At 43.9% G+C, this 22,477-nt stretch overlaps 1 protein-coding gene across 10 annotated transcripts in view; it reads right to left on the reverse strand.

Annotated features, from left to right (window-relative positions):
• The window catches only part of LOC118376045 (calcium-dependent secretion activator 1-like), a 226,190-nt gene extending 215,398 nt beyond the window's left edge, over positions 1-10,792 (reverse strand). For 3 of the 10 annotated variants that reach the window (XM_052473735.1, XM_052473734.1, XM_052473733.1), the window contains exon 1: positions 10,155-10,791. In XM_052473735.1, coding sequence (XP_052329695.1) covers positions 10,155-10,502 — 348 coding nt within the window. In that variant the 5' untranslated portion in view covers positions 10,503-10,791. Of the gene's footprint in view, positions 1-10,154 lie in introns of all 10 variants that reach the window. The other 7 variants (XM_052473731.1, XM_052473730.1, XM_052473728.1 and 4 more) reach the window with 4 other exon arrangements.
• Between the last annotated feature and the right edge of the window lie 11,685 nt (positions 10,793-22,477).

Consider the following 22,477-nt stretch of genomic DNA (forward strand, 5'->3'; position numbering starts at 1 on the left):
TATTACACCCTGTTATGGTTTTATAGGATTTCATTCTTTCCTGTCACGTTCTTCCAGCATCTTACTATGTACAGTGCATTCAGAAAGTGTTCAGACTCCTTGACTTTTTCACATTTTGTTATGTTACAGCCTTATTCTAAAATGGATTCAATAAATACCTCATAATGACAAACGCTAAAACTGGTTTTTAGACATTTTTGCAAATTCATGAAATATAAAAAAAAGAAATACCTGATTTACATAAGCATTCAGACCCTTTGCTATGAGATTCGAAATTGAGCTCATGTGCATCCTGTTTCCATTGATCATCCTTGAGCTGGTTCTACAACTTGATTGTTCACCTGTAGTAAATTCAATTGATTGGACATGATTTGGAAAAGCACACACCTGTCTATATAAGGTCCCAGAGTTGACCGCGCATGCCAGAGCAAAAAATTAAGCCATGAGGTCGAAGGAATTGTCCATAGAGCTCCAGACAGGATTGTGTCGAGGCCCAGCTCTGAAGAAGGGTACGAAACAATTTCTTCAGCATTGAACGTTCCTAAGAACACAGTGGCCTCCATCATTCTTAAATAGAAGAACTTTGGAAAAACCAAGACTCTTCCTAGACCGACCCGCGCGGCCAAACTGAGCAATCGGGGGAGATGGGCCTTGGTCAGGGAGGTGACCAAGAACCCAAAAGTTCCTCTGTGGAGATGAGAACCTTCCAGAAGGGCAACCATCTCTGCAGCACTCTACCAATCAGGCCTTTATGGTAGAGTGGCCAGACGGAAGCCACTCCTCAGTAAAAGGCACATGACAGCCCGCATGGAGTTTGCCAAAAGGCACCTAAAGGACTCAAACCATGAGAAACAGGATTCTCTGGTCTGATGAAACCAAGATTGAACTCTTTGGCCTGAATGCCAAGTATCACATCTGTAGGAAACCTGACACCATCCCTAAGCATGGTGGGGGCAGCATCATGCTGTGGGGATGTTTTTCAGTGGCAGGGGCGCGCAGGACCTCAGACTGGGGCAATGCAGGAAGGGCTTCGGGACAAGTCTCTGAAAGTCCATGAGTGGCACAGCCTGACCCCGGACATCTCTGGAGAGACCTGAAAGTACAGTAGCTGTGCAGCAACGCTCCCCATCCAACCTGACAGAGCTTGAGAGGATCTGCAGAGAAGAATGGGAGAAACTCCCCAAATAAAGGTGTGCCAAGCTTGTAGCGTCATAACCAAGACTCGAGGCTGTAATTGCTACCAAAGGTCTCCAACAAAGTCCTGAGTAAAGGGAATGAATGCTTATGTAAATGTTTTATTTAATACATTTGCAAAACTTTCTAAAAACCTGTTTTTGCTTTGTCATTATGGGGTATTGTGTGTAGATTGATGAGGGGGGAAAAACGATTTAATACATTTTAGAATGCTTTAACGTAACAATGTGGAAAAAGTCAAGGGGTCTGAATCCTTTCCGAATGCACTGTAATAAGGGAGACTAATGGCAGGACAATTTTGACTATCAGTAAGCCAACTGAAGGCCTCTACCCATCAAACCTAAATAATGCAGTCCAAGTGACCAATACAGTATCGGAAGCTAGGCTTGAAATATGTCTACTTTTCCAAACTTCCCAGGTCTGCTAGAAATCCTGGTTGGAACCTTTACAAAATCAGGAGCAAATTTTTGGGAAAGTTACCAGAATCTTGTAGCCCTTGCAGCTACCTAATCTCACCACTAGGTTGTTTAAAGGACTGGCCTATCCTGTCATTCTTGGAAACCATCTCTTTACAGGATGTCAAGCCATGAGACCTGGAGTTGTTGCTAGGAAGACCCAATGGCACAATATTCTGTATGTAATGCACTACTTTTGACTAGATTTTTGGCCAGGACCAATAGGGTTCTTTTAAAATGTAGGTGAGACATTCTTCTACTTCATGATGCTACTTTGTTGTCGGAGTGGACTGCGGAGCTCTCGACTCGGGCTGGGTGCGTCAGATCAAGATTTAGACAGACTACTCCAGACAAATCAAATCAAATTGCATCCCAAATTTCCCGCTATTCCCTACATAGTGCAGTACTTTTGACCATGGCCTATAGGGCTCAAGTCAGAAGTTTTGTACCACAATATATAGTGCATAGTATACCATTTGGGATGCCAGTCCTACTCTCCTTGAGGATTTGTGTTGCTGGCCTGCATATCACCACGGTCGGACCCTGGCTTTCATGTGGCTAATGAGTTGGGCCAATCCACTTCACTTATCTTGTTATATTAACACAGCATTTATCCTCCAAATCCTAACCTTCCATCAGGCTCTCTCTGCGCTAAACATCTGTGTCCCAAATTCCCTATTTAGTGCACTACTTTTGACCGGAGCCCATAGGTGTATTAGTACTGAGTGTGTAGGGTGTAGTCTTTCTTTTGCTTCTTTCATCTCGTTTCCACTTCAAACACGTAAAACAAAACCTCGGACAGACATGGATAAAAACCTGCACACTCTGTCCCACAATATGTATTTTAACCTTTGTTTAATTAAGCAAATCAGTTAAGAACAAATTCTTATTTACAATGACAGCCTAGGAACAGTGGGTTGACTGCCTTGGGGATTCGATCTAGTAACCTTTCAGTTTCTGGCCCAATGCTCTAACCACTAGGCTACCTGCCACCCCAAATGTCATCCAAAGTAAATGGACAAAATACAAACAATAGACATGATCATTTCCATACTATTTCCTGAAAGAGCCACGTTGGCACCTCTTCACCAGCGTCATTAAAAAGCCCTTGAGGACCAAACGACAAGCAGAGGATCGGAGGAGTGAAGTGCATTGCAGAAGCACGACTACTAGATTACAAGAATGCTAACTTCATCAACCTCTCAATTCGCCACTGATTTGCATCTCAATCGTGTTCATAATGAATTCATCAGGCCTGCGCTGCGTAGCTCCCTGCTCCTGTTTCCTGTTCCCAGGCAGCAGAGGAGGCGCAGATGAGAAGCAGGAGAGCAGTGATGTGGCGGTGGACCCAGCAGTTAGGGGGATTGCTTATTTCATGAAGGGTCAGTCAGAGATTGCGGTTTGAATATAGTGCAGGGAATTGGTGTTTCTCAGATTAATCATGGATAGAGGGAGGTAGGTAGAATATGGTGTGAGTAATCCACTGACATCCCTAATACCCAAACAAACTCCAGTAGAGGCATTGTAATGTCACATATGAATACAAATCTGTGTACACAAATTCACATACACCGAATATGTACACAAGTACATGAGCCTATATGCACACACACTGACTCAAATATGTTTGGCGTTTAAGAATAGACCCAATGGCAGCACAGCAAAGCTGCAATGTTCACAATATGCCCTTTCTCCGTTTAGCTGAGAGAGAGCTTTCAGACTGAAGAAATCATTTTTCACGGGCCTCAAAAGGAAGTGACAGTCAGTAATTGCCCCATTGTGTTGTGTCTTTCACAGGGTCGCTGCGCTGCACTTCAAGGAAAAACAGCCCAACTCCTTTTCCTCTGCCTCTGCTGCCTCGTCTGTCTGTCTGTCTGTCTGTCTGTCTGTCTGTCTGTCTGTATTTCTTTCTTTCTTAACGTACCAAGGCCTGTTTCACACTGATAGCCCAAGTCACTATGTTCTGTTGGTGTGCCAGCCCCAAGTCCTAATAACGGATTATAATGCTGCACCCTGGCTGCTCTTCTCCTCTCCTCCGCTACACAGCCACACAGAAGGGCTTTCAAGTCCTTTCATTACACAAACCCTTTCATCGTATTCTGGTGACTAATCTGGAACTATAGGAAAAAACTATAGGCTGTATATTGTTTCTAGATGTGTCCACCATCGGGCAATTAGGAAGAACTTCTTACGTGAGCCATTGGTTTGATTATGAATGGGCTTCCAATTGGAAAACTTATATAACAACAATTACAAAGTATGTTCTCATGGCAATGTCATGACTATACAACCATATTTGTTTTTAGGAATAAATCATATGTAAATGGATGATGACTACTTTATAAATGATAACATTATAGCTTTAAATATATTTGATTGATCAGTGATCAATGTTTCTTTTTTTAAAGGAAATATCTATTTAAGTTCCACTGTAGGTCTTGGCAAGTACCTGTAATTTGAGGCCTTTCCCAATGTGCAAAAACTGGTTGAATCAACATTGTTTCAACATCCTTTCAACCCCAAAAAATGTATTTGATGATGTTGAATGAATGTGTCAAAACTGATAGAAAAGTTTCTCCCCATGAAGTCCCAAACTCAGTCACAACAATAGATCTGTAATGACGTTTGGGGTAGCCTAATGACTTCATCTTTTAGCTAATGGTCCCAGTTGGTAGTGACATTAATGACTCACGGTCCTGAGTAGACTGGGTCAGAGTGTCCCAATATAGTGCACTAGGGCCCATAGGGCGCAATAATAGGGGTGGTATATATAGGGAATATGATGCCATTTGGGATGCTGCGTTCCAATGTGTGGTTCCACTGTGGGGCTCAAAGCAAAGGTAGGTAATATGGTAATGACTGGTAAATGTGTCTGTCTGGCTTTTCATTTCCCCGTCCAGAAGTTGAGACCTAACATTAATGACTTACAATATTATCTGATTTCAACCTTAATTTCAATATGTATATCAGTAGGGCAATGATGCACATATCTAAACCCCTCTGCTCAGTTTGCAACCTCTTTCATAGAGACAAATTGTTTGCTATACTGTTCTTGACCTCTTAAAATGTACAAATGCACAACTTTATTCAGTATATACCTGCACACTCGGGATGTAGCCTACAGCATGATATGGCGCTGAACGCAGCATCTCCACTAAAGGATTGCAGAAGACTACTGTATGTGGCTTCCATTCAATCTATACACACACTCCATTGGAATTGTGGCTTCCTATCAATCTATACACACACTCCATTGGAACTGTGGCTTCCTATCAATCTATACACACACTCCATTGGAACTGTGGCTTCCTATCAATCTATACACACACTCCATTGGAACTGTGGCTTCCTATCAATCTATACACACACTCCATTGGAACTGTGGCTTCCTATCAATCTATACACACACTCCATTGGAACTGTGGCTTCCTATCAATCTATACACACACTCCATTGGAACTGTGGCTTCCTATCAATCTATACACACACTCCATTGGAACTGTGGCTTCCTATCAATCTATACACACACTCCATTGGAACTGTGGCTTCCTATCAGTCTATACACACACTCCATTGGAACTGTGGCTTCCTTGACACCACCTGGTGTAGAGATCCTGGATGGCAGGCAGCTAAGACCCAGTGATGTACTGGGCCATATGCACTACCCTCTGTAGTGCCTTGCGGTCAGAGGCTGCACAATTGCCGTATCAGGCAGTCTTGCAACCAGGATGCTCTCAATGTTGCAGCTGTAGAACTTTTTGAGGATCCGAGGACCCATGCCAAATATTTTCAGTCTCCTGAGGGGGAATAGGCATTGTAGTGCCCTCTTCACAACTGTCTTGGTGTGTTTGGACCATGATAGTTTGTTGATGATGTGGACACCAAGGAACTTGAAGCTCTCAACCTGCTCCACTATAGCACCGTCGATGAGAATGGGGGCATGCTCAGCCCTGGGGGTGGACCATCAAGCAGACAAGGATCGAGATGCAGATGTAGGTGTTTAGTCCCAGGGTCATTAGCTTAGTGATGAGCTTTGAGGGAACTATGGTGTCGAACCCGGAGCTGTAGTCAATAAACAGCATTCTCATGTAGGTGTTCCTTTTGTCCAGGTGGGAAAGGGCAGTGTGAAGTGCAATAGAGATTACGTAATCTCTAGACCTGTTGGGGCGGTATGCAAATTGGAGTGGGACTAGGGTTTCTGGGATGAATATGTTGATGTGAACCATGACCAGCCTTTCAAAGCACTTCATGGCTACAGTCGTGAGTGCTACGGGTCAGCAGTCATTCACACAGGTTACCTTGGTGTTCTTGGGCACAGGGACTATGTTGGTGTGCTTGAAACATGAAGGTATTACAGACTCAGGGACAGATTGAAAATGTCTGTGAAGACACTTGCCGGTTGGTCAGTGCTTGCTCGGAGTACACGTCCTGGTAATTCGTCTGGCCTTGCGGCCTTGTTGACCTGTTTAAAGGTCTTCGGCTCACATCTGCTACAGCCGGCGTGATCACACAGTTGTCAGGAAAAGCTGGTGTGCTCAAGCTTCAGTGTTGCTTTCCTCGAAGTGCGTATAGAAGTAATTTAGCTCGTCTGGTAGGCTTATGTCACTGGGCAGCTCACGCCTGGGCTTCCCTCTGTAGTCCGTAATAGTTTGCAAGTCCTGCCACATTCAATGAGCATCGGAGCCTGTGTAGTAGGATTTAATCTTAGTCCTGTATTGATGCTTTGCCTGTTTGATAGTTTGTCGGAGTGCATAGCAGGATTTCTTATAAGTGTCTGGGTACCGCTCTTTGAAAGCGGCAGCTTTACCCTTTAGATCAGTGCGGATGTTTCCTGCAATCAATGGCTTCTGGTTGGGGTCTGTACGTAAGGTCACTGTGGGGACGATGTCATCGATGCACTTATTGATGAAGCCAGTGACTGATGTGGTATACTCCCCAATGACATCGGATGAATCCCGGAACATATTCCAGTCTGTGCTAGCAAAACAGTCCTGTAGCTTAGCATCTGCATCATCTGACCACATCCGTATTGAGTGAGTCACTGGTACTTCCTGCTTTAGTTTTTGTGTGTAAACAGGAATCAGGAGGATAGAATTATGGTCAGATATGTCAAAACGAGGGCGAGGGAGAGCTTTGTACGTGTCTCTGTCTATAGAGTAAAGGTCTGTAAAATACAGCCAACTGTATATTATTCATGTCGTTGTTCAGCAACAACTCAGTGAAACATAAGATATTACAGTTTGGTTGGTAGGACAGCTCATCCAGTTTATTTTCCATTGATTGCACGTTGGCTGATAGGACGGAGGGTTACTCACTCGCCAACTAATTCTCACACCTGCGTCCCCTGTATCGGCTTATTTTCTTCATGCAGATGACAAGGATTTGGGCCTGGTCCGGTATCTGCAGTAAATCCTTTGCGTCCGACTCGTTAATAAAGAAAGTGAGTGATAGCTGTATGCAGAAGCGCTTTTTGGTCAGAAACATTAAGTACAAAATAAGTTACAAACAACGAGAAAAAAACACAAAATAGCAGAATTGGTTCGGAGCCTGTAAAACAGCAGCCATCTCCTCTGGCGCCATCAGCCTCCTCTGATGGGGGATAATAATATGTAAATGTGCTAAATACACTGCCCTTTATCCCATCAGTGGGTAGGCCTACAGTACAGCGCTGTACCCATGCTGACTCCCATGAGTCATCACAGATATGAAGAACAAACGTTCGTCTGCCATTTAATGAACAGAAATTAAGTGAGGCTTCTTCCCGAATGGCAACCTACATGTATTTCCATTATAGTGCAGTGGAAGTGCACTACTTTTGACCAGGCCTCATAGGGTGCGCTATACACTCTTAGAAAAAGAGGTTCCAAAAGGGTTATTTGTCTGTCCGCATAAAATAACCCTTTTTGGTTCCAGGAAGAACCCTTTACGGTTCTATGTAGAACACTCTGTGGAGACTGGCAGGTAGCCTAGCAGTTAAAAGTGTTGGGCCAGTAACTGGAAGGTTGCTGGTTTGAATCCCTGAGCTGACTAGGTGAAATATATGTTCACGTGCCCTTGAGCAAGGCACTTAACCCTAATTGCTCCTGTAAGTTGCTCTGGATAAGAGCATCTGCTAAATTACGAAAATGTAACTGAAAAGATCTAGATAGCAGCTTTTTATAAGAGTGTATAGGGATAGAGATGCCATTTTACACTGTAGCCTGCCATTGTACTTTGCAATTAAAAAGATGATAATATGGACATCAAATAGTGAGCCTGTGGGATCATAATAACATTATGTTATTAACTGATATTATTATATAGCAAACCAACACAAACGGCCTTATGTGGCATGCCGATTGATTTGACTGATATTATTATATAGCAAAACAAAACACAAACGGCCTTATGTGGCATGCCGACTGATTTTACTGATATTATTATATAGCAAACCAACACAAACGGCCTTATGTGGCATGCCGACTGATTTTACTGATATTATTATATAGCAAACCAACACAAACGGCCTTATGTGGCATGCCGACTGATTTGACTGATATTATTACATAGCAAACCAACACAAACGGCCTTATGTGGCATGCCGACTGATTTTACTGATATTATTATATAGCAAACCAACACAAACGGCCTTATGTGGCATGCCGACTGATTTTACTGATATTATTATATAGCAAACCAACACAAACGGCCTTATGTGGCATGCCGACTGATTTTACTGATATTATTATATAGCAAACCAACACAAACGGCCTTATGTGGCATGCCGACTGATTTTACTGATATTATTATATAGCAAATCAACACAAACGGCCTTATGTGGCATGCCGACTGATTTTACTGATATTATTACATAGCAAACCAACACAAACGGCCTTATGTGGCATGCCGACTGATTTTACTGATATTATTATATAGCAAATCAACATGGATCAACAGTTTTGTTTTTGATCATAGGAACAATGGATAGACACTCGTCCAAAACATACTTATGACTAAATTTAGCGATTTGGTATTGAAGAAACTGATATTCCGTTAACCATTAGGGTTATAGAATGTATGCACACATGACTGCACACATGACTGTAAGTCGCTTTGGATAAAAGCGTCTGCTAAATGGCATATATTATATTATTATTATTATTATTATATTTTTATCGGTATCTTATGGACATGTTGCGTCGATTGGGCAGCATCCCGCGACGGTTGATAAGTGGCCACCAGCCATCAGCTATATCTAGCCTACACGGTCGCCTATAGGGACAGTTTATATTAGGGGTGTCAAACTGATTTTGCCCCGTGGCCGCATTCGGTCTTCAAGTAGGGCCGGAAGGCCACACTGAAAATTGGTTACCCTATATGTATTTCCTCGTAGTCAAAACTTGTGAAAGATAGTCCTCTATCCATAGTTTTTGGAATTTTCGATATTCCCTGAAAGGTCTAGCTTTAATTTTGGTGATTATCAGTGAGCCGGAAACAGTCGTGGAAACAGTATAAATGTAGATCAATTATCATTCCTACACAGTTTCGATTTGGTATTAGTCCTTTTACAGTAGGCTATATTAAGTTCGCCCCCCGAAAAAATATATATATATATATTTAGGCCATATGTTTTACACCCGTGGTTTATATTGGGACGAAATATGGGTGGCATATTATAGGCTGAATGTATGCATATTCACCAAACAGGGTAAGGGTTTAAATAAACCATACTTGACCCTATCTAAATAGTATGGTTCGATGGTATGTGGATCACGTGACCCAATCAAATATTGATTGACTAATTAATTTAATTTCTATTAATAAATATGTATTATGGTATAGACTGCCTGCAGTCTCCCCGCTAAAAGGAACATGTGCAGCCCTTCCAAATGTCCTCAATCTTGTCAGGACTTGGGTCTTGCAATAAGTCACCTTGGGAAAATGAATCGAGGGGTCAAGTGATGGCGCAAAAAGACAAACATTTTATCCTACAACAGGAATAGCACGGCACACAGCTCTAGACCTCAAATGAAATCTAGTCAAATGGTGATGTCTTCAACTGCAACGACACTGCTTTATTTAGGTTATATTCAACATATTCCCTTCCGCAATATACATTTATAAATGACACGGTGCGCGGAATGGACGGTTTGCCAGGCCCTGCGAATGATTACTGTGTGTGTAGAACCGTGTTTTTTTCTCTGCAACATCCATCTGCATGATGGTTGCCTACGTACCCACATCATAGCTGCCTGTGCTTCATATCCTCGCATTATGCATGGCTGAATTCAGCTACATTCTACATTCATATAAACAGTGTTGGAGGAAAAGGCTAATGTTTGCAAGGTATAGCCTATCAATTAGATATGATGATATATTGCGTGAGGGTTTGTGGGATGGTAGGTTTATTATTAATGTAGCTTTTATCCGGCCCTGTATGACAGCATCTATCTAATCATTGATGTGAAAAGGAGGCTATTCGTTGACATGTGGTGATTTACGTCCCCGCCACCGTGTATGGCTCACCTTCTGTTGTCGCCTAGCCATATCCGTGGGCTGTTTTGCATTGAAAGGGTAGGCGATGCACCGCATCACAAATACATATAGTTGCAGCTTCTTTTTGCGCTCCTCTTCCTCCTTCTGCAAATTGGCCTCTTCCACCTTCTCCTGTTCGCTGGCAGCAGACGGGCTCGGGCTGGTCGGGCGAGCGCTACTGCGACTGCTGCTGCTGGGCGCAAGCCCGCCGGAGCTCTCGCTCGTCCGGCTTGGAGAGATGCGGGCTCCGCTCTGGGGTGCAGATGCCTCCTTGTGATGGTGTTCCTCCTCGACCATCCCACCATCCGATTCCTCCTCGCTGGATGACGGATCCAACATATCGCTGCCTAGAGAGGATGTAGCCTGGCAGAACTCCTATTTGCAGAAATTGTGAAATTGATACGAATTCGAACAATAAACTGAAATTAAACCGTTATCTGATTCAAAACGAAAGACACCCGAATTCGCTGAGCCTTTTCTTAAGGTTGCCATAAAATACGACTTATGCTTGGAGAGAGAGCTGAGATGTTGCACGCACACAGACACAGCACGGAAATATCTTGCTGCACGGAGACTCGCCAGTCACTGCCACGGATGTGCGAGGAGGTGGGAGAGAAAGGGAGGAGGGGCGCGAATGAGTGAAAGTGTCTCTTTCAATGAAAAACGCAAGCTATGGCCTCTTCCTGCCAGTTGAGCTCTAGAATTGTTGAACGAAGTCGCGCAGGCGTAAAGAGAGGAGCTGGCCATGGTGCTGAATCTGTTCTTTGGCGCCTGCCTTTCGGTGGGTCGCGTGAAACGGGGTAAACCCGTTGACTTAGAACGAATATCCATTATTGACCTCTGTTGTTGTTGATGTTTTGTTACAGTGTGTGTAGGCGTACTGTATTCACAAATCAATTAAATTGGGGTGTAATAGGCTACATGTAAATATGTAGTAAGTGACAGTGGTAGGTTTATTACCATTACTCAGAGCATAGATCGCCAATGTATAATTACTATTAGGAATGACATACTGTAAACATAATCTACTGCCCCTGCAGATTAATAATTCCCACAAACAGTGGCGGTTCTAGCTTGTATGGCTGTTTAAAGGCACAGTCAACTTAGCGTATGTAAACTTCTGACCCACTGGAATTGTGGTAAGTGAAATAATCTGTCTGTAAACAATTGTTGGAAAAAAAAGTAGATGTCCTAACCGACTTGCCAAAACTATAGTTTGTTAACAAGCAATTTGTGGAGTGGTTGAAAAATTAGTTTTAAAACCTATCTGGGATTTGTGGGATGCTAGCAAGTATTTTACACCATTTTAAAGATAAACGTCTTGTAAATCCAGCCACAGTGTCCAATTTCAAATAGGCTTTACAGCGAAAGCACACCAAACAATGATGTTAGGTCAGCACCTAGTCACAGAAAACCATAAAGCCATTTTCCAGAAATAGCGATTTAATGAATCACGAACCTTTGATGATCTTCATCAGATGGCACTCACAGGACTTCATGTTACACAATAAATGTGTGTTTTGTTCAATGAAGTTAATCCGTTATCTGATTCAAAACGAAAGACACCCGAATTCGCTGAGCCGTTTCTTAAGGTTGCCATAAAATACGACTTATGCTTGGAGAGAGAGGTGAGATGTTGCACGCACACAGACACAGCACGGAAATCTCTTGCTGCAAGGCCTTGTATAATGCTGACTTATCCAGCAAGTAAACCCTTAGAGGCTTTGGTGCCATAATTTTGTAGACATCCTTGTTATCTCTGTATGAAAAATATGATAATGTGAATGTTACATATAAGGTATGTAACGTTATAAGTATAATGGATTATAATTAATTATGCATTGTAAGATTTGTTATGAGCATGCTGTATGACTAGCTATTACTGTGACCATATTGCCGCCACACCGGAGGTCACAAGTTACGAAGGCAGTCAAATTCCAAATGACCATTTAGTCACAGTAATTAGGCTTCTCAAAGCTCTGATGCCATTGGTCATTAGTAACCGACCAAATTTCCTAACTGCCTGCTACTCAGCATTCTATTGTGCCTCGAATCACTCTGACATCAATGCAAATGTAATCTAAACTTGAATCAATCACTTCACGAGAGCCCATGAGCTCATGTTGCGCACATTTTCTATGGGGGACATTACAGCCAAACAAAGGTGATGCCATCGGGAGATTCGAGGCATTATCAAGTCAAATTGTGAATGAGAGACGGATGAAGTGTTTACAGACTGCACAAAAAAAACAAAGCAGAGGTCATGCCTTCAATGCAACTTTAAAAAAACGTAATTAGAGTTGCATCATGCAGCCTTAGAATGTATTAAAATCAAGACATATAGCCCAATGTTTCTGTCACAACTAAAATTACACAAATAACTCTAAATTTAGAATATAGGAGTACCTGTTTCTTTGTTAACTGCTCAACACAGAATACCCCCTCAAATAGTTTGGAGAAAATATCCTTTCTATTTTATTCAGCTGTGTTCTATTGTATTCTTCATACTATAAAATAATGCCAAGGAATTGTAAGCCAATTTGATCTGCTAAGTGAACTAGTGTAGCCTACAGCCATATAGCATAGCCAGACCATGACCTAACATAAGGACAACTCAGAGTATGCTATTCTGTTCTTCTGAAATAGACTACATTTTTATTGTTTCTTTAGACATGTCTAAAATAAATAATGGATTTATTGTGACGGTATAGGTTATATTACATGCATTTATTAGCCATGTAAAATGTAGATGTTCCAAATGTCTGCATCAGTGGCTTGTGTGGAAGCCAGGAGATTCTAAATGTGTTTATGTTAATTAACGGACAATTACCATGAGACCGACAGTTATTTGCTTGACAATCACCAACTGCCCAAAATGTCAGCCACGCCACAGCCCTGTGTACAGTATGGTCCTCCTATAATGTCCCGTACAGTGTTACCAAAACTATATTTACATCAAGATCACCAAACTGCATAAGCTTTTTATAGCACTGTACACACCATATTTACAATTCGATGACTCACCATGCAAGACACACAGTAACAACACCTACAGTCAGACGTTTACATACACTTAGGTTGGAGTCATTAAAACTAGTTTTTCAACCACTCCACAAATTTCTTGTTAACAAATCAAGTCAGTTTGGACATCTCCATTGTGCATGACACAAGTCATTTTTCCAACAATTGTTTACAGACAGATTATTTCACTTATAATTCATTGTATCACAAGTGGGTATCTAGTGGGTCAGAAGTTTACATACACTAAATTGACTGTGCCTTTAAACAGCTTAGAAAATTTCAGAAAATTTCAGAAAATTACATCATGGCTTTAGAAGTAACTGATAATAGTAGCTAAGTAGCTAATTGTTATCATTTGAGTCAATTGGAGGTGTACATGTGGATGTATTTCAAGGCCTACCTTCAAACTCAATGCCTCTTTGCTTGACATCATGGGAAAATCAACGCCCACAAGTCTGGTTCATCCTTGGGAGCAATTTCCAAACGCCTGTAGGTACCATGTCCATCTGTACAAACAATAGTATGCAAGTACAAACACCATGGGCCCACGCAGCCGTCAAACCGCTCAGGAAGGAGACGCGTTCTGTCTCCTAGAGATGAACGTACTTTGGTGCGAAAAGTGTAACTCAATCCCAGAACAACAGCAAAGGACCTTGTGAAGATGCTGGAGGAAACAGGTACAAAAGTATTTATAGCCACAGTAAAACGAGTCCTATATCGACATAACCTGAAAGGCTGCTCAGCAAGGAAGATGCCCCTGCTCCAAAACCGCCATAAAAAACCCAGACTACGGTTCGAAACTGCACATGGGGACAAAGATCATACGTTTTGGAGAAATGTCCTCTGGTCTGATGAAACAAAAATAATGACCATCGTTATGTTTGTAGGAAAAAGGGGGTGGCTTGCAGGCCAAATAACATCATCCCAACCGTAAAGCACGGGGGTGGCAGCATCATGTTGTGGGACCTTCGCCAGAGACCCCGGACTGGGAACCTTCGCCGGAGACCCCGGACTGGGGACCGTCGCTGTACACCCTGGACTGGGGACCTTCGTTGGAGGCTCCGGACTGTGGCTAGTTGCTGGAGGCTCCGGACTGTGGCACGTCGCTGGAGGCTCCGGACTGTGGCCCGTCGTTGGAGGTTCCGGACTGTGGCCCGTCGTTGGAGGTTCCGGACTGTGGCCCATTTTTTGGAGGTTCCGGACTGTGAAACGTCGCCGGAAGCTCTGGACTGGGGACTGTCGCCGGAAGTTCTGGACTGGGGACTGTCGCCGGAAGCTCTGGACTCTGGAGGCGTACTGGAGGCCTGGTGCGTGGTGCTGGTGGTACCGGGCTGGAGACACGCACCTCAGGGTGAGTGGGGGGAGGAGGCACAGGACGTACTGGACTCTGGAGGCGCACTGGAGGCCTGGTGCGTGGTGCCGGCACTGGTGGTACCAGGCTGGGGACACGCACCTCAGGGCGAGTGCGGGGAGCAGGCACAGGACGTACTGGACTGTGGAGGCGCACTGGAGGCCTGGTGCGTGGTGCCGGCACTGGTGGTACCGGGCTGGGGACACGCACCTCAGGGCGAGTGCGGGGAGCAGGCACAGGACGTACTGGACTGTGGAGGCGTACTGGAGGCCTGGTGCGTGGTGCCGGCACTGGTGGTACCGGGCTGGGGACACGCACCTCAGGGCGAGTGCGTGGAGCAGGTACAGGACGTACTGGACTGTGGAGGCGCACTGGAGATCTGGAGCGTAGAGCTGGCACAATGCGTCCTGGCTGGATGCTCACTTGAGCCCGGCAAGTGCGGGGCGCTAGCACAGGACACACTGGGCTGTGCAGACGCACTGGAGACACAGTACGCAGAGCCAGCGCAGGATATCCTGGTCCCAGGAGGTGTACTGGAGACCAGGAGCGCTGATCCGGCACCATCCGTCCTGGCTGGATTCCCATCAAATGCGAGGACCTGGAATAGAGCGCAGCGGGCTATGAATGCGAACTGGAGACACTGTGCGCATCTCTGCATAGCACGGTGCCTGACCAGTCACACGCTCCCCACGGTAAGCAGGAGGAGTTGGCTCAGGTCTCCAATCTGACTCAGCCAATCTCCTCGTGTGCTCCCCCAAAAAATGTATTGCGGCTGCCTCTCATGTTTGCCTCGTTTGTATTTCTCCTTGTATTATCGCCGTTCCGCTTTCACTGCCTCTATTTCTTCATTCGGAAGAATTCTTCCTGAACATGCTGCTTGGTCCATTTATGGTGGGTTCTTCTGTCACGCTCGTTGTAAGGAGGAGACCAAGGTGCAGCGTGGTATGCGTACCTTCTTCTTTATTTAAGAATGAAGACTGAACAAACAAACAAAATAACAAAACTAACCGTGAAGCTAATATGAGTAGTGCAGACAAGCAACTAAACATAGAACCCACAAACACAAAAGGGAAATGGTCACCTAAATAAAATCCCCAATCAGAGATGACGATAAACAGCTGCCTCTGATTGGGAACCATATCAGGCCACTATAGACATATAAATAACTAGACCTACAAAACCCCTAGACAAACCTTAGACAATACAAAAACTAGCATGCCCACCCTTGTCACACCCTGACCTAACAAAAATATAAAGAAAACAGAGATATTAAAGTTCAGAGCGTGACAGCTATCCATACATAGAATGGAATCGGTCTATGGTGGAAAACAAAATTGATTGTACATTTTGATGATGGAAGGAACTTGAAACAAATCACTGTTTTGGATTTCTCTATGTAGCAACTGGCCCTCCATTGGTTCATACTACTGCGTAAAACTATCAATTACCTTGTCACATTCAACTACAGCACTGCTTATGGCATCTTGTTCTCTCTGCCTGCTTCCCAAATTACACCGTATTTGGAAAGTATTCAGACCCCTTGACATTTTCTTTTACATTACTGCCTTATTCAAAAATGGTTTAATTCGTTTTTCCCCCTCAACAATCTTCACAAAATACCCCATAATGAAGCAAAAACAGGTTTTTAGAAATGTTTGCTAAATTATTAAATATAAAACTGAAATATTACATTCACAAAAGTATTCAGACCATTTACTCAGTACTTTGTTGAAAAGCCTTTGGCAGTGATAACAGAATCGATTCTTCTTGGATATGACGCTACAAGCTTGGCACACCTTTATTTGGGGAGGTTCTCCCATTCTTCTCTGCAGATCCTCTCAATCTCTGTCAGGTTGGATGGGGATTGTCACTGCACAGCTATTTTCAGGTCTCACCAGAGATGTTCGATCGGGTTCAAGTCCGGGCTCTGGCTGGGCCACTGAAGGACATTCAGAGACTTGTCCCGAAGCCACTCCTGTGTTGTATTGGCTCTGTGCTTAGGGTCAAATCTGTCGTTCTGCCCCTGAACAAGGCAGTTAACCCACTGTTCCTAGGCTGTCATTGAAAATAAGAATTAGTTCTTAACTGACTTGCCTAGTTAAGTAAAGGTAAAATCAAATAAATAAAACATTGTCCTGTCGGAAGTTGTAACTTCGCCCCAGTCCGAGGACCTGAGCGCTTTGGAATAGGTTTTCATCAAGGATCTCTCTGTACTTTGCTCTGTTCATCTTTCCCTCAATCCTGACTAGTCTTCCAGTCCCTGCTGCTGAAGAACATCCCCATAGCATGACGCTGCCACCACCATGCAAAACCTAGGGATGCCAGGTTTCCTCCAGATGTGTTGCTTGGCATTCAGGCCAAAGAGTTCAATCTTCGTTTCATTAGGTCAGAGAATCTTGTTTCTCATGGTCTGAGAGTCTTTATGTTCCTTTTGGAAAACTCCAATTGGGCTGTCATGTGCCTTTTACTGAGGAGTTGCTTCTGACTGGCCACTCTACCATAAAGGCCTGATGGGTGGAGTGCTGCAAAGATGGTTGTCCTCCTGGATGGTTCTCCCATCTCCACAGAGGTACTATAGAGCTCTTTCAGAGTAAACATCGCGTTCTTGGTCACCTCCCTGACCAAGGCCCTTCTCCCCCAAAGGGCGGCCAGCTCTAGGAAGAGGCTTGGTGGTTCCAAACTTCTTTAAGAATGATGGAGGCCACCGTGTTTTTGGGGACCTTCAATGCTGAAGACATGTTTTGGTACCCTTCCCCAGATCTGTGCCTCGACACAATCCCGTCTCGCCGCTCTACGGACAATTCGTGATTGCATAACATCAGGTACTCACTCAGCTGTTAACTGACTGAATCCAACTAAATAGTGCAACACATACATTTGTAGTGCAGTGACCAAATTATATGTTTTTTCTTACTTACTATTCCACACACAATTTTAAAGTGTATTTATTTGTATGCTGTATGCTGTATGCTGTTATTAGCAATTTGCTGACTCCACAGTGCTAAACATTAAAGGGAACTAAAACTTTGTTAGACTTGAGAAGGATTTTGGTACAGTATAGCTTGATAGTATCAACCTGCATGAACGCAACGTGTGTGTGTGTGTGCAGGTTGACATCTTCATGAGGTGGCTTTTGCTCTGCCATCTGCCTTGTTAATTAAGAGTATCAGTTTGTTGTCATGGCTGCCAGTTGGTTGATGACAGCAGATAGAAAAAGTATGAAAAGATTATTAAAATATATGCTCTAATTGCTGTAAGTCACTCTGGATAAGAGCATTTGCTAAATGACTCAAAAGTAAACAATGTAAATGTAAATCTCAATTGGCTTTCAACCATCAATGTAAGGTAGCCAACATCAATGGTTTTTAGGTTGACTCAACCTTTTCAACAGTAGACTCAACTTGACTGTTTCTGCATTACACTATAGACTCGTAGAAAAAAACGTTTTCCAAATGAATAAAATAAAATGTTATTTGTCACATGTGCCGAATACAACAGGTGTAGTAGACCTTACAGTGACATTCTTACTTACAAGCCCTTAACCAACAATGCAGTTTTAAGAAAATATCTAAAAAAACCAAAAAGATAAGAATAACAAATCATTAAAGAGCAGCAGTAAATAACAATAGCGGGGCCATATACAGAGGGTACCAGTACATAGCCAATATGCGGGGACACTGGTGTCGAGGTAATTGAGGTAATATGTACATGTAGGTAGAGTTATTAAAGTGACAACACATATACACTGCTCAAAAAAATTAAGGGAACACTTAAACAACACAATGTAACTCCAAGTCAATCACACTTCTGTAAAATCAAACTGTCCACTTAGGAAGCAACACTGATTGACAATAAATTTCACATGCTGTTGTGCAAATGGAATAGACAACAGGTGGAAATGATAGGCAATTAGCAAGACACCCCCAACAAAGGAGTGGTTCTGCAGGTGGTGATCACAGACCACTTCTCAGTTCCTATGCTTCCTGGCTGATGCTTTGGTCACTTTTGAATGCTGGCGGTGCTTTCACTCTAGTGGTAGCATGACACGGAGTCTACAACCCACACAAGTGGCTCAGGTAGTACAGCTCATCCAGGATGGCACATCAATGTGAGCTATGGCAAGAAGGTTTGCTGTGTCTGTCAGCGTAGTGTCCAGAGCATGGAGGCGCTACCAGGAGACAGGCCAGTACATCAGGAGATGTGGAGGAGGCCGTAGGAGGGCAACAACCCAGCAGCAGGACCGGTACCTCCGCCTTTGTGCAAGGAGGAGCACTGCCAGAGCTCTGCAAAATGACCTCCAGCAGGCCACAAATGTGCATGTGTCTGCTCAAATGGTCAGAAACAGACTCCATGAGGGTGGTATGAGGGCCCGACATCCACAGGTGGGGGTTGTGTTTACAGCCCAACACCGTGCAGGACGTTTGGCATTTGCCAGAGAACACCAAGATTGGCAAATCTTCACAGATGAAAGCAGGTTCACACTGAGCACATGTGACAGACGTGACAGTCTGGAGACGCCGTGGAGAACGTTCTGCTGCCTGCAATATCCTCCAGCATGACCGGTTTGGCGGTGGGTCAATCATGGTGTGGGGTGGCATTTCTTTGGGGGGCTGCACAGGCCTCCATGTGCTCGCCAGAGGTAGCCTGACTACCATTAGGTACCGAGATGAGATCCTCAGACCCCTTGTGAGACCATATGCTGGTGCGGTTGGCCCTGGGTTCCTCCTAATGCAAGACAATGCTAGACCTCATGTGGCTGGAGTGTGTCAGCAGTTCCTGCAAGAGGAAGGCATTGATGCTATGGACTGGCCCGCCCGTTCCCCAGACCTGAATCCAATTGAGCACATCTGTGATATCATGTCATGTTGCACCACAGACTGTCCAGGAGTTGGCGGATGCTTTAGTCCAGGTCTGGGAGGAGATCCCTCAGGAGACCATCCGCCACCTCATCAGGAGCATGCCCAGGCGTTGTAGGGAGGTCATACAGGCACGTGGAGGCCACACACACTACTGAGCCTCATTTTGACTTGTTTTAAGGACAGATTTCTTTGTCGTCAAAGTTGGATCAGCCTGTAGTGTGGTTTTCCACTTTAATTTTGAGTGTGACTCCAAATCCAGACCTCCATGGGTTGATACATTTGATTTCCATTGATCATTTTTGTGTGATTTTATTGTCACCACATTCAACTATGTAAAGAAAAAAGTATTTAATAAGAATATTTCATTCATTCAGATCTAGGATGTGTTATTTTAGTGTTCCCTTTATTTTTTTAGCAGAGAGAACAGTCTATGACTAGGGTGGCTGGAGTCTATGACACTTTTTAGGGCCTTCCTCTGATTATTCCTGGTATAGAGGTCCTGGATGGTTGGAAGCTTGGCCCCGGTGATGTACTGGGCCGTACGCACTACCCTCTGTAGTGCCTTGCAGTCGGAGGCCGAGCAGTTGCCATACCAGGCAGTGGTGGAACCAGTCAGGATGCTCTCGATGGTGCCGCTATTAAACCTTTTGAGGATCTATGCCAAATAATTCCAGTCTCCTGACAGGGAATAGGTTTTGTCAGGCCCTCTTCACGACTGTCTTGGTGTGCTTGGACCATGTTAGTTTGTAGGTGATGTGGACACCAAGGAACTTGAAACTCTCAACCTATTCCACCACAGCCCCGTCAATGAGAATGGGGGGGGGGAGGGGTGCTTGGTCCTTCTTTTCCTGTAATCCACAAGTAGTCCCCATAGGATAACTATTCTTGTTCTACTGTGGAAAGGGTCCTATATGAAACCCAAAAGGGTTCCACCTGGAAGCATAAAGGGTTATTCAAAGGGTTCTCCTATGGGGACAGCCATGGGTGTAGCTACATGTTTTCTTGCAAAAATAATAACACTTTGGCTGAAGTGGGGCCCACTCAAAAAGTGTTTCACCACAATTTAAAAGCATTTTAGCACATGCCATTACAACCAAATATCTCTCCTGTCGTGATGACTGTTGTTCATTGAAAAAGTTTCTCATTAGAAAATAGTTTCTAATTGCGTGATTAACTGAATCAAGCAATTATTAACGCATTGACCTGGGGCACCATGGGAAAATTAGTTTTGATTGAGTTTCTATTTCCCAAATTAACTCAAAGAATATCAGAATATCGATTTTACAACAGCCGCTAATTAACCAGTTACCTCTACAATCTCGTTCTGAACGTCGTATAGTCCGTGAATCTGCACGGACCCGGGTCTTACCAATGAGTTCGTACCACACCAATCTTAGTTGAATATTTATTCACTAAAAAGCTAAAATGATGATAAAAGATACACATAGACAAAACACATAATAGGTTATTGCTTAGAACGTAGTATAACGGGCCAACACACTATGGCGCGTGTTACCCACAATGGGGATTTCAAAGAGAGAGAAAAAGAGCAAGTACATGAGAGAAATATACATTTAGGTGAATTTGTCAGCTATGCTTATTCTAACCCTAGCCTTGCCCCAAACTGCCGCTCTTATGCGTCAGAATATAATGAATGGAATTACGTGGGGAAGTTCTCAGAGGATCCTCTGCGTGGACCGTTCGGGCTGCTCAATGATGCACTTCACGGGTGCGCTTTTCTGGTCGTCCTCACGATGTCAGTGTCCTTTTGGCTTAGGAGTCTGTTCCGTCACCCTTGCGCTGGAAGGGGTCTTCTGAGGATAGACAGCTCTGTATCTCAGAGCTCACAGCATAGGAATGAAACCGTTTAGATACGACGATTCGCTGGGATTGGATGCTAGGTGGTCCGGCTTGAATTCACCCGCTTAGACACAGCTACTCATCCGTAGCTTGGGTAGAAAAATATTTCTTTGTCGTCAAACTTGTGTTGCGTTCTGGGTTCGTTGACCTTTTAGACCTTGGCTGCAACTTGGGTCACGTAGTCTCCTCTGGAAATTCTTTACTCACAGGTTTTATACCCTTGGGCCAGAAGTGGGCGTAACCGCCTTTAGGGCAATTCTCTGAGCGTACCAAGTTAAGAGGGCAAGGTCTAGATTTGACTCAAATCCAATTTTAGACAACTAACTTCACATTTCATCTTCCCCAAAACATTCTCTTTGATTTGGATATTTTCCATACAACGCACAATGTATAAACATCAAACATATACTAGGAAAACTCTTCACGTTACAATGTTTTCGTAATAACGTCATCTATTAACCTTTAATAAAAAAACAAAAATGACGTACATTTTCATATTCCATCTATCGTCATGACCAACATTGTGGCTGACGGAAACCATTGTTCTAAAGTCCCTTTATTTCATGTTTAATGTTCTGAGGCTGGTTCTCCATAGTAACAGGACAGAGGAATTTGTCTGTGGCCTGAAATTTACCAGGGGCGTGAGGGGTCATAAAACCCCCACATCTTCAGACCTCTAGATCTCTCCTCTATTGGGGCTGAGAGATCATCTGTAGTGTTGTGGTCTCCTGTAACCTGACCTGATCAGGACAGTCATGACAACATATTGAGTGAGAAATCATGTCAGCTCTAATCATTACATTTCTATCTGTTACGTTCAGTTGGTTCCCTAGTCCAGCTGCAGGTCAGTGGTCAGCTAATTTGAGCAACGTGGAGCTCTGAGTAGTGTCTAGTGGACACGTAATACAGCTGACACCATGGTCTCTGAGGACCCGGTGGGGTTTTGACATGGATGTAAAGAAGCTGCTCTGACCATTCTCTAGCTTAACAACACAACGATACCAGGCTGTAAAGTGGAATAGGGCTGGACAACCAGAGACCGTTCTCTAGCCTCAGAGCCCTCCTGTATCATAGACTTGCTCTGCACCATGCTGTAAAACTTGTTGGGGGAGAAGGATTACCTACCCTTACTTACCCTATCCTGCTCTGCACCATGCTGTAAAATGAATAGGGCTGGACAACCAGAGAACACACCACAGAATTATTACAGCAAGGAGCTGTAA

This window comes from Oncorhynchus keta, chromosome 21 (genome assembly GCF_023373465.1).
Source record: "Oncorhynchus keta strain PuntledgeMale-10-30-2019 chromosome 21, Oket_V2, whole genome shotgun sequence".
In the NCBI taxonomy this organism is placed as follows: domain Eukaryota; kingdom Metazoa; phylum Chordata; class Actinopteri; order Salmoniformes; family Salmonidae; genus Oncorhynchus; species Oncorhynchus keta.